General features: G+C 40.2%; 1 protein-coding gene across 1 annotated transcript in view; it reads right to left on the bottom strand.

The window, feature by feature from the left end:
• Dpt (dermatopontin) overlaps positions 1–13,781 on the bottom strand; it is a 28,325-nt gene that overhangs the window by 6,842 nt on the left and 7,702 nt on the right. Inside the window, exon 2 of the mRNA XM_090340505.1 lies at positions 11,419–11,544. Within this exon, the coding sequence (XP_090196631.1) occupies positions 11,419–11,544 (126 nt within the window). The remainder of the gene's footprint in view (positions 1–11,418; positions 11,545–13,781) is intronic.

Here is a 13,781-nt window from a genome sequence, read left to right as displayed (position 1 = left end):
CAAAAATACAGATGATACAATGGTATGTGGCATGTGTAGAATTATGAGATGTTTTATCATTGTTGTCTTCTTCCTTTTTTCCTCCTCCTCTTCTTCCTTCCCCTCCTCTTCTTCCTTCTTCTTATTCCTTCCAAGATTAAGTCAAAACTGGATCTCCTAGTACGTGATTCTCTAGAAGACTTATTGTTGTTCATTCTAGAATGAATCTAGAATCACCTAGTTCTAATAAAAATTTTGCTTCTGGGAATCTCCTTGACCAAATTATTCCTTTCAGTCTAAATGCTGCTTATCAAACAGTTGAGCAGTGTGTTCTCAATAATTTCATTTGAACTTAGGTTTGGCATAGTGTATTGTTGGAAGAAAGTCCTTCCCTTCTGCAGAATGACAATCTTTCTCTTCAGATTATAAGGATTATCACAAAATATTGAAAATATTTGATTTAGAAACTAGAATGTGTCCCACGAAGATTTCAGTGCTTAGGTTCAGCAAGATTAAGGGTCAGGCCAAAAGGATGAAGAATTATCCAGCATTCTAAACCCGATGCTCTTGGCTCATAATCATTTCTTTGCCCTTCAATTGTCCTTGTTTTATCATTTGTCTTTTTTTTTTCCCAGTCGTGGGCTTGAGCTCAGGGCTTGAGCATTGTCGTTGGACTTTCTCAAGGCTAGCACTCTACCACTTGAGCCCCAGCACCACTTCTGGCTTTTTGCTATGTATGTGGGGTACCGAGGAATCGAACTCGTGTCTTCGTGCATGCCAGGCAAGCACTCTACCACTAGGCCAACTCCTGGCCCCATCATTTGTCTTTTCTTGACATATGATGCTCTGTTAGATGCAAACCAAGAACGCAGAGTAGATTTCATACTTGCTCTGTGATCATGAAGGGAAAGGAAAAAGCCATCTTGTGTTACTAAAAGGATCTGGAGGCAGCACTACCTATTTCAAATGAAAGCATCAGGTAAATATTTCATAAATGGACCTAATAAGGCATTATTTGGCCCCAATGGTTTGTGATCTTTAAGGATTCTAATTAAAAACTGTACTAAAGTTTACCCAAAGAAAGAGGGGATTGTTCAAAACATGAATCATGTAAATAAAGTCTGGGGCCTTCTACTTATTTCAAAGAACATAATATCTTTTCTAGAATATTATACAAGCGCTCTTTGGATACAATATATAAAATGATTTTTCAAACTAGGCACCAGTGGCTTACACTTAAAATCCTCGCTGTAATGAGGAAGCTGATATTTGAGGACTACAGTACAAAGCCGGGCTGGGCAGAAAAGTTTATGAGATTCTTATCTACAATTAACCACTAAAAAGCTAGAAATGGAGATCTGAGTCAAGTAATATAGCACTTGCCTTGACTAAAAAGATCATGACCCTGAGTTCAAGACCCAGTACTGGCACCAAAATATTTTCAAACATTTTTATTTCTGCCAAGGTAGCCTCTCTATTTGGCAATAGTAAATTAGGTTAAATCCAACTGCCAACTCTGTTAAAAAATAATTGGGCTACAATTAGTATCTTCTTTTTCCTTGACCACTCATGACTGCTTTTACTGAAAAAAAAAGAGAAAGTTAAAAGAGATTTAAGATTCCAATGGTGCAAAACATTATCCAATGTGTTCTAAGGAAGATTCCCTATGTCTTCATATTCGGTGAAGAACAGACAGCAGTTTTGTCTCAGGTAGACAGTTTTTTTTTGTTTTTTTGTTTTTTTGTTTTTTTTTTTTTTCTGAGAAGCCTTTTTTTTTGCAGAGCAGATCTTGCCGTCCAGTGAGATTCTTGAATGTCCTGGAGAAGTGAGGTGCATGCTCGCTGGGACATGTCCATCTTGGTTCCGGCCAGGTTTAGGCTTTCTTTTTGATTATTAGTTATTTACTGGTTATTGATTCATTGTCATCATAAACTATGAGATCAAACTTTGACTTGATCTCTTATAGACCCCCAGGTTAAGAGAGACATTGAGGGAAGCCATGCCTACTTCGTCACAATACATTATGCTCTCGTATGAAAACAGTACAATGAAGCTTGCTGAGACTGGTTTGAGGAAGGGGGAAGGGGAGGAGGGAGAATGACTGAAGGGATGATTCTGAAGTGTCAATATTACTAGAAAGTGAATATCCCAAACATCATCTCTAGCAAAAACTGGTTTTGACATGAGCCAGGATTAAATTTTCTTTTTGAATTTAGTTCTTTATAACATCTCCTACACATACACATGTGCTTCTATGCATGTTTACACAAACATATGCATACCCACACCCACATATTCACACACACACATACACAATCCTAATAAATGCAAATTCTAGTAATAGATCCTCAGAAGAGACAACAAATTTAAGCATTCAGAGCAAGATATGAAAAGAAATAGAATGACCAAGGTTTCATCTGTTGTGGTATTGCTCTTTCCCAGGGTGAGTGGGGGAAGCATTCACTGTGGTTCCAGCTTTCTGATGAATTACTGGGTCAGCTCAGGCAGATTTTTGGCAAAGCCATTTCCTACTGAGCTTTGCCACCATTTCTAGACCAATTAAAACAAACAAGCCTTTAGTTTGGCAAGAGAAAGATGAAGGCAGGTCAGAAAGGACTTTTATTCAAATTATTGAGATGAATCCATTTTTAAAGCATTTAAGGAGCACTGTCTGGAACCTTATTTATTCTCTTTCAAAAAACTACTTTATGATGTGTGTGTATATGTGTGCGTGCGTGCACGTGTGCGTGCATGTTTCTGCCCACATTCACTTTCAAATGTCTATAAGTGTGAATTTTTTTCATGTTTTCATTAGCAAGAATTAGCTGTACATGGTTTTATTTTAAAACATTCATTTAATGCTTACAAACATGATCAGATCATCCCTTTGGTCATTCTCCTTCTTCCCTTTTCCCCTTCCCCAAACCAGTCTCAGCAAGCTTCATTGTTCTACTTTCATGCAAGTACATAATGTATTTTGACTATATTTATCTTTTAGAGGATTCTGTTTCATTTCCCCATACTTTTCTTACTATCTGCTGGCAAGAAGAGAAACAATTGCTCCAACACTAAGAGAGCACTTATTAACAGAAAACAACATCTTATGTGGAACAGGCTTAAATAAAATGGAAAAAATTAAATATGCACCTTTTTGACACAGCTTTAATTCAGAAGAAAGCATGGAAGAGAAGCTCAAGTTGATATGTAGGCTTGACACATTGATAAACCACTGGAAATTTTTTTCCATTAACCCAGTTTGTTCATGATGAAGCTTCTCTCCCCTTCTTCCTCCTCCCCACCCTCTACTAGAGTTTAAACTCAGGACTCATACTTGCGAGGCAAGCATTCTACTTGAGTCAAACCCCTAACCCTGTAATAGAGCCTCTTGCACAATGCTTTTCCAGATAAGCAACAAACAAGGAAAATATTTCAGATTTTCTAACTTGTCATTACCCTGGCATCCTTAACATGTGTACCCTCAGAACCTGTTTGAATTACATTCACAAAGAATCAAAATAAACACAAACGTAGTTATATATGAAGAAAAGCACCCACAAAGAAACAAGTATTCTGATTTCTCCCCAAAGACCTGAGGACTGGCCAGGCGGGCCTGGATAACTAGAATTTCTTCAGTTACCTAGATACCTTCTCTATACAGACAGCCTGAGTCCCGGGGTCCTGAAATGTGAGAAAGAATGTCAAATGCTCACATCTGGCATTTAGGGAGTTTAAATTTCAACCAGTTCAGATATGTATCACAACATGAGGAACAGTTGAGGAATATCTGGGGCTTAAAGTAGAGGGGGATAGATAATCCTTAATCATTTTTCAAATTGCTCTCTTGGAACTGAATTCCTAGCTCTCTGTCGAAGCCCAGGAATGGCCGGCAACAACATTTGTTTGAACTCGTGTGGACTTTCATCCATCATGTGACATCATGGCAACTGCGGGCCTACATATCTTCAGAGACAACTCCACCTTCAACTTCTACCCTCCAATTTACAGCAACTACTACCTCTTCTGCTTTTGCCATTAGATGCCTTAATGTGCTGTAACCTACGGATTTACCTCACCTAGACTGAGAGGTGGTTTGCTACCATGCCAACAGTGCAGGAGATAGACATCTGATAGTATCATAATGTCTATCCTCATTTGTGAAGACTAAACACACTAACACATGGGTACACATTTTATTAGAATCACCCTCACTATTAGGAACTCAGCCTAAATCTATATATTATACCTACTTTGTATGTTATGTCTGTTCGATAACTGCTGAGATGAATGGGGACATAAGTCAAGAACAGCAGAAAGCAGTAGATGGTCGTCATTTACTTTGTTCTAAGTAGCTAATAGGCACTGGCTTTGAGTTAGCTGCAACTGTGATATTTCTGCTTCTGAAGTTTGAGCATAGGCAGGGAGCTATCTCCTATAGGAAGTCAGAAATTATATGTCTAAATTATACACCATTCAGTAATTGCACCAACCACTCCAGCTGATGAAAGGGAAGATTGATTTTGCTTAAGCTTAGAGGAGCTGTTGTCTGCCACAAGGAGTGTTTAGCTCAGATATAATTCAAGGAAGTGGTTGTCAGTTGTCACAGAGTTTCTAAACCCTTTGAAGTGTAACAAGCAACCCTATTTTCTCCAAACATGAATAGCTCCAGTTCTAAAATAACATCTCCCTGCTTGCTCAGAGGGATCAGCATAGAATCTGTTCTTCTCACAAGACCCCTGGGAATTGTGCTGCAAGAAGTTTTGGGACAGGGACAAAGGTGACAGATATCCCATTAGAAGGACATGTTAGTTCTTTTTCCATATCTAACCCAATATTACAGGACTCACTTTGCAAAATGTACCCCATGTGGCCTTAAAATCTAGACAAAGTGGTCAGGAGTTAGATGATTGGATACTATGGACTTGGAGAAAAGAAAAGACAGAAATGTTTTTGCTTAGCTGGTTTTGTTTTTGTTAGCTACAGAAATCCAGGGATTAAGGAAACACACTCTCCAGCTTATGATTTGATGCAGAGAGAGGGGCAGGGTGGGGTGAGGGGGAGGGAAGCAGACATTGGAGAAAGCAAAGCTTGACAGTCAAAGACTCTTAGTGATGAAAAACAATGTAAAATGATGATTTCGTCAACTATATATTATTGAATGAACCCAAAAGGCCATGGCTCTAGAGAAGAGTCATTTAGTACAGAAAATGTTGCTTCATTCAAATTCTTCTGTTCCTGGGACACAGAGTTTGCCTGGCCAGGGAACAGACTGGGGTGCACCATGCAGCAACTGGAGCTGTGAGAAGATGAGGAACGAATGCAGTCTCTGAAGGGCTGTGGCAGCATCAGGGACATGTGTCTGTGGTTTACAGATCATTGGACAAAGAATTGGACTACTTCTCCACAAATAAACATGCATCAAATCTGCATATTCATCCTACCCAATGGGAAGTATTAGTAAGACCATGTCCACATCCACCAGGAATTCACTTTCTTGCCAGAGTTCAGTGAGGCAATATTATCCACAAGAAACTGCCCAGATTGAAATGAGCCAGCAGCCCCTTGGATCCCACCAAACAAATAAATCTCACATTCATTTGGGAATTGGTCGATAATTTTTTTCCAGCCTAGGGTGATGATATTTCTGAATCCTTAAATCTCACAAGCATGGACAACCTGGACATTTACTTAGCTAGTTCTAAGCAGTGTGGGCTTCTATGCAACAGAACAAAATGTGGGAGGGGAGATGTGGTCCCCTCCCCCCACATGTGTCTAGTTCTGGAGGAGGTAATTCAAGCCATTAATTATGATGCAAAGAAGCTTTCAAGTATCAGTATTATCAGTATTTTGCTGTGTGAAAGCGCAGGCAAATAGACCTTACTTCCCTCTGCAGGGCTGTTCAAAGGCTTAAATAAGAATCAAATAAAGTCCTTATCAACTATAAAACATTTCAAAGCCAGGTTTCATCATCATGACTGTTCCTAGAGTTCTACAGGATAAAGTTATTTACCTGAAACATTTATTAAGGGTCTATTTTGTGCCAGTAAATATGCTGAGACATTGGAGGAAATAAGACCTAATTTATGCTCTAGGGGTTTCATTCAGTTGAGAAAGATATGACATCATGAATCAAGGCAATTTGAAGATGCCACTGAAGTGTCTAGACACCCATGGGACAATGAGTCATGCACTGTGTACCATGGTGCTTCGTATGTGCTCATTCTGCTACTTCTTCAAGGTTTCCTTTGAAAATAAGGCTCCATTTCCTTCAGCCACTTTGATGGTTCTCAGTTCGATCACCATGCTGTTAGATAGAGAGCCAACCAAATTGAGAAATACCTTGGTGGGTCCCGATTCAAAGTTGACTGGCTATGTTTGTTCAGACAAATTTTCTTCTCATCCCTCAACCCATGCTTATGACCAGCAATCCTCTGTGTGTGTGTGTGTGTGTGTGTGTGTGTGTGTGTGTGTGTGTGTGTGTGATGAAGAGAATGGTGGTAGAGGATGGGGAGTAGAAATAAGAAGGTCACTGCAGACAGTGGTTCAGAGTTATGTCTCTTGTCAACTCAAGAAAAGTGGCTTACCTTGATTTGGTAAAAGTGAACTTTGGCATTGCATTCTTTGCATCATAATTGGCAATCTGCTCTGGAGAAACACTTGAGAGATCATTCTTCACACTTAATGGCAGGAAGGAAATTGAGTATGTGTGTTGTGAGGAAGCAGTAGTCTGGAACTGCCATGGGGTAGCCACTGGAGTCTGGGGCATCATTAGAACAACACAAATGCACAGACCTGACCTTTTCAAATGACTTCAGCACCCAACACATAGGATACACTTTAAGCTATAATGCTCAGTGATGGCACAGCCCACAGAAATCCATCAGAAGTATAAAGGATTTAAATGGCTCCTCCTTATCTCACCCTACCTCCATCTACCCTTTACCTTTGCTGTTGGTCAACTTTCCTAATCTGAGAGCCCCAGACTCCTGTCCATCTGATGGTCCAATGCCTTGAGCTGCAAGTCTGCTCTATTGCAACAAACAGTTGCTCTGTTCAAGACCCCAGCCATCCAGCCACGACTACTCAGGCCTCACTTCAGGCTCTCCTACTCATTATGGCAGAGATCTCTGGCTTGCTATGATGGGAAGTGTGGCTGTTTCAGACCTCTCCTCCTCTGCCTGGGGAAAACAATGACTCAGTGTGACATTAAGTGGTCAGCACAGCTACTCAAATTCTTGGCTTCCATGAGAGAAAATTTCAGGCAAAAAGTGAAACACACTAATGGTCTAATTTATTCTAATGGAAAAGGCACTTTTAGAGGTGAAAGTAGGTCATCCCAGCGAGGTTGTGAACAGCCCATTATTTCCTCACTAGCCCAAGCTTTCATGGAGTTTCATGTTGGTCTTAGACCAACCATCCTGTCCTTCTGCAAGATCAGCCTACTTTGACATGAAAGCTGGAAATGAATTAATTACTCTGCTCATAGTAGTACTCATGACCACTTAAGAAAAATCCATGTGTATGGAGCCACAGGGTGTCAGATTTAATAGTACAATGGAATAATGACATGGCAATGGTAAAAGTAACAGCAACAACAACAACAACAACAACAAAAAATCCACTCTTGACCAAAGGAGCCCATCTTAATCTGATTAAATCCGAATTTGTTTTTCATTTGGCACCAGGTCCCGGAGGACATAGTTCGGACAACATTCCAAAGCAAAGTGAATTTTGAAGAGAATTCTGGCACTAAGCCTTCTCATCAGTTCCCATCAGGTCTCTTCCCTATCAGGAAAAGCTGACAAGCAGGCCCAGAGAGAGAAAGCTCAGGGCTCTCAGCACAAATGCATTCAACTAAGGATTCTCCATTTTCGGTTCCCTTTGCCCATGCCAGTTCTTCATGTCTGACTGTTTCTTGTCAAGTGCAACCTTGATGGCCTATCCCAGTGGACTTCAAGTAAACAGGTGTCCTGTTCTTCTGCATATCCAACTCTGGACACAAGTTGTGCTTCCTCTAAGATAATCCTACCCTTCTGCTAATCTTGGGCAGAGTCTGCCTTTGAAAGGCTTGCTGTTAGTTGGTGAAGAGGCTCATCTTTCCCAGCTTGGATGATTCAAGGGATTCTACTTTAAAACAGGCTAGCTCTGTGTGATCATAGCCAGTGACAATGCTAAATGTGTACTAGCTCATTTAATCCCCTCAACACCAAGAGGGAGTAGGATGAGGTCACTGTTATTTCCTTCATTATTGATAAGGTTTAAAGTGCTCTGTCCTATATTCGTTTAAAGATCTCTGCTTGTACAGACCTTCTATTACAGGGCTGAGATGGGAAGGTGAAAGTGGAGAATAAAAATATTAGGTAGGGAAACTGTATTAGGGGGAGGGCAATCTCATCTTGATTCGCATGCCCTCCAGAATCATTTCTGTGCACATCCATTGAATTAATGGTTACAATGTAGTGGAAAGTTTATGCCACAGGCAATGGGACAGGCCTGCCCTGAGGCTGCACATCCCTGGACCTTTCTCACTGAAGGTCTCATTTCTCTTTGTGACTCTACTCTTAATGTGTTTCTTTGGAGGCTGACAGAGGGAAAATCGTATTATGTGCATCAACAGATTGGCAGCTAGTGTCTGCTCTTTCAGAGAAATGATTTACATTTTATCTGGTTTCAAATGCCTTACAACCAAGGGAAACTGTTTTTATTTTAGAAGAGGAGGAAGAGGAGGTTGGGGAAGGCCAATTCCTTGTGTCATTGCAGACAGGCTTCTACTAACCTTCTCTCTTGTCTGTGGAATCTGTAACCTCTTTGTAAACTGTTCTGTATCTGTATCAACTTTTACAAGTAAATGCACCTCCAGAATCAAGGCACTGTGAAGCTCACACCAAACTCCAAGACTGAACAATTTGGGGAGTATCAAGCTGCCATCCAGGCAATGTACCATGAATGCTTTTAAGGAGTTCGAGGATTCCTGATATTCTTGGAAAACTTCTAAGTAAGCATTCTTTTACTCTCTCCCCACCCCACCCCCAGCCACCTTAAACACAAGGTCTATCGTTTCTATCAAATTTTTAAATATTTTAGAGACTCAGAAAACATGGTCATGATTTAAAATGATGCACTGAGGCTTCTCGAAGAACAGAGGTAACTTCCTAAGAGCAGAGCCGTCACTGTGGGGCAGAGGAGTAGAGAAAGGAGGAGACTGCAAGGAGGAGCCTGGAATGCCAGCTCATCCCCCACACAGGCACTCCTGTCTTTGATTCTGAGTCTTTGATTCACAACCTGCCGCAGAGGTGCCGTCATCCCTAGCTGTGCCTGCTCATGTGCAGAGATGGGGTAAGAAGTGCTTCGCGACACTACTTTACCACTGCGTGGGATGGACAGCCTGTAATCAGATTACTTGGGAAGTGGAAACAGGAGGATCACGAGTTTGAGGCTAGCAGGGGCCACATAGTAAAACCGCATCTCAAAAACCAAAAACCCCACCAAAACAAAAACAAACAAACAAACGTAATACAGGTGTCTCACTAGGAATTCACACACAGTGAGGAAAGGAGGTTAACCTTAGGGGAGGAACACAAAGATGCAAGGCGTATGTGCATCTGGTCATAGAAAATAATATTTATCACAATGAACTACAGGAAATGGAAACGAGATTTTTTCTTTCTTTTATTGATGGTTTTATGTTCTTTGCTGTTTTGCTTGTTCGTTTATATGTCTTTGGGAGTGTAAGGAAGGAGGAAGCACAGAAATGAAGGGACAAGGGTAAACTAATGCCACAATGGCACACACTAGACACTATGCTGAAAGAGACCTATACAACTCTTGAGTGTGGGAAGGGAGGGAAAATCTGGGCGAAAGGGAGCGAAGAGGTGACATTGTCCAAAAAGAAATGTACTCTCTTACCTAACTTATGTAATTGTAACCTCTCTGTATGTCACCTTAATAACAAGAATTAAAAAATTAAAATACTGGGCCGGGAGTTTGGCCTAGTGGTTAAAGTGCTTGCCTAGCATGCATGAAGACCCGGGTTCGATTCCTCGGTACCACATACATAGAAAAAAGCCCGAAGTGGTGCTGAGGCTCAAGTGATAGAGCTCTAGCCTTGAGAAAGTCCAAGAACAGTGCTCAGGCCCTGAGCTCAAGCCCAGGACTGGCAAAAAAAAAATTAAAATACCCACACATAAAAAATAAAACCAACAACCCCACTAGCAAAGAACAAAATGAAAGAGCTGCTGAGCAGTAGTTTGGGGACCCTGAGGAGATTTCTACCCCATCACACAGATCCAAGTATCATCTGACTTCATGCTGATTTGAATTCAGTATTACTACTGAATTTACAACTGTCATTATTCAAAAAGTAAAGTGCTAAGCTTTCGGAACTGTCTGCCCCGTGAGACACTGCATGCCTCTTAGGCTTCTGTAGAGTCACACTGTCTAGTCATAGGGAACAATTCTGTATTACCTTGAGCATCACATTGTAGAGATCAATCATTTAAGTGTTCTTAGCTTTGAATGCTGACAACTATGATATCTTTCCAAGGCATACATGACTGGCTTGTCCTTTAGACCAAATTGGGATATATCGTGCTATCAACAGCTAAGGTATCTATTTGTCTATTCATCTGTCTGGCTGTCTACAAATAGAGATACACATACACACTCTCTCTTCCCTAGTAAGTTGGAAGCCTAGAACAAGAGAAATTTGTCTTGAATCTGGAAGGAAAAATGCATGAAGTAAGTCGTACAGGCAAAGTGATCCAGAAAATAGCATCTTCTTGCTCTATCTAAACCTATATACTAGGCTCTGAAAGATCAGAGGATGGTTTTTCCTAGAGAGTCTGCAGGATGAGAGGCTCCCAAACAGGCCATGAGATTGGATGCGGTGAGAATTTATTTTGGTGAAGGGAAAAAGCACAGGTACCAAGACATGTGAAAGGGCATCAATGTATGTGAATTAATGCACCTTCTATCTGGCAAATATCATGTAACCCTTTTATTAATTACAATAAAAAAATAAAGTAAAATCTTATAAATAAAAAAAGCACAGGTACAAGAGTCTGTGGTTCTCAGATGAAGCTTGGCCATTCCCATGAAATAACTGTGATGGTAGCTATTGGCAATGCCACACATAAATAATCTCAATTAATATTCATAACAAAACTGGAGATTAGGTTCAAATCTTCATTTATTCTGTCAATAGATGTTAGTGATGGCCTAATAGCTGTTACTGTCTTTAATGCCAAGAGGGTTATGGGAGCATTGAAGTGGACAAGGTCGTCCCAGTGTGAGTACCCTTCGTTATTCATTCTTCTACAGATGCCAATTGCTTTCCAAGGTAGTTTGTGACAAGTTAGGGTTATCTGAAGCCTGAATCATGGGCCAGAGAATCTCACTACAGCTCCAGGGCTCACGAGCCATGGCGCTGGCTTTCATACTCACCAGCAGGAATATGGGCATCTCTTGCTGTAGCGACAGCAATAAAATTGCCACTCTCGATCCAGCACTGACTCAAAGTAGCGACTCTGGAACCCCGCCACCAGTCCATTGTTGGAGCATGTCTGGTACCTGAAGAGAAAAGAAGCTGAGGACACTGGTACACAAATGCCTTCCCAAAGCTCCACCTTCCACCATTATATATGCTTTCATTAACTGAGGTTCCTAACAATTGGTCCAATTTTTATACATAATAGACTTTGTTCTATTGTAGAAATGACACGTTCAATGACTCAGAATCTTAACTGAAGGAAGTTTGGGAGACATTGTTCCCAAAATCTATGAATATATAATTAGATGAAAGTATATATAAATGAATGGTTATGAATTTTGTAAGAGTGTATATGACTCATGCCATTTAAAATAAGAAACAAAAGAAATCATTGTCTTTGAATTTAAAACAAAAGAAGACAAAGACCAAAAATCACAAATAGATGGACTTTATGTAAACTTTTCATTGTCCCCTACACAACACACAAGGCACAAATGGGTACAGTGATTTATCCAGGGCAACTCAGTAGGAAAGCTCGGGCATAGATCCAGACTCTCATTGCTAACATAGAAACCTTTCTTGTAGTCATTAAGTAACTCTCAGAACACTTCCCAGTTTTCCAGAGTGGCTGGCCTTGGAGGTACTTCTCACAATGTGAAGAGAGGCTAATGAACTCAGATTCTCTGAAGGGTAACTTACCTATCCTAGCTTAGTCTTAATTCTTCAAACATGGTAACTCCTCCATTCCACATTCCAGAAAGATGTTTTATTTTTATTCTACCTGTGCTGCTGCTGGTCTAGGAATCAGACTTAAAAAAACTATTATTATCTTTATAACACTTTTCTAACTAAATATTGGCTTATAACAAAGCAATCATTTCTTCTTGTGTTCTATCTCCAGTACTTTCTACCTTTTCCCCAATCCCATACCACCTTAAGGTTTGGCACTTTTAGTCTATAATAAATAGATTGTTTCTTACCTTATAAAGAATGAGATCTTTCACAAACTGCCCTAGCATGCTCTGTTGCTCTAAATTTCTACCATACTGGATGACTTATAAAGAATAAAGACTTATTTAGCTCATCAGTCAGTCAGTCAGTTGGGAAGCACAAGAGCATGATGCTAGCCTCTGGGGAGGGTCTTCTTACATTATATATTATGGTAGACAGCATCACCGGGTGGGACAGAGAAAGCATGCTAGTTAGGGTCTCCCTTCCTCTTCCTATAAAGCCACTGAGGCTGTAATGATCATAGGTGTTTTACTTTCTGTTCTTCATTACCTGCCTAGGACCCAAATTCCATCCACACAAGAACTTGGGAATTAAGTTTTTAACCATGAACTTTGGAGAATATAATTAGATACTAGCACAAAATTGCTCTTTAGCTATTGCTGTTTCTGTGCATTTTCGACTTCTCCTAACCATTTAGCTATCCCTTCTTGTACATAGACAGGGAAGGCAGTTACGGCTGCTAAAATATAATCCTGTTTTTCTCCAAGTAAAGATAAATTTCAAGAAAATACAACAAATAAAGAATAAGCACCCTGAGCTAGGTGCGGTAGCTCACACCTGTAATCCTAGCTACTCAGGTGGCTGAAGACCAAGGTTCAAAGCCAGCTGGGGCACAAAAGGACCTGAGACTCTTATCTCCAATTAATCTCTAGAAAACGGGAAGTGGCGCTTGGCTCAAGAGTAGGATGGTAGCCTTGAGCTGAAGAACTCAGGGACAGCTCCCAGGCCGAGTTCAAGCCTCATGACCCTCCCGCCCCGCAAAAAAAAAAAAAAAAAAAAATACCCTGTGCTGATTTCTGAGGTTTTAATGACATTCAAACTATGTGCAACTAGATTTATTTTATTTTTCCTCAAAGTTGGAAATGAATAAGTGTATCTGCCAAAACTAGATATTAAGGATTCTTGTTGTTGATTGGAAACTAACTACTGTACCACTGAAAAATTTATTCATTTACACATATATACATTCAGATTGGCATTTTTAAAATTCATTCACCCACTCTACTGCTTAACACAATGCTACTATTCTATTTCAATCACTTTGTACTATGTTAAGAGAAGAACTAAGAGATGGGCTTGGTTAATCATTCTTTCTCAAGACTTACAAGAATTTCTGGTAAACTAGAGAATTCAGCTATTAGAAATCAACAATGCAAATAATGCTATAAACTGAGACCTATGGCCCTTGATGATCTAGCCTTTGATAAACTACACCATTGATCACATCTTGTCAAGACTAGTTCCATTTGATACAAAATTGGGAGACCAAATAATTGGCCTTCTAGGTAGGTTTGGTCTACCCCAA

Source organism: Megascapheus bottae, chromosome 10 (assembly GCF_031878675.1).
Source record: "Megascapheus bottae isolate mThoBot1 chromosome 10, mThoBot2.hap1, whole genome shotgun sequence".
NCBI lineage: Eukaryota > Metazoa > Chordata > Mammalia > Rodentia > Geomyidae > Megascapheus > Megascapheus bottae.
Note: the sequence above shows the minus strand (reverse complement) of the source record. Positions and strands in the feature narration are given on the sequence as shown.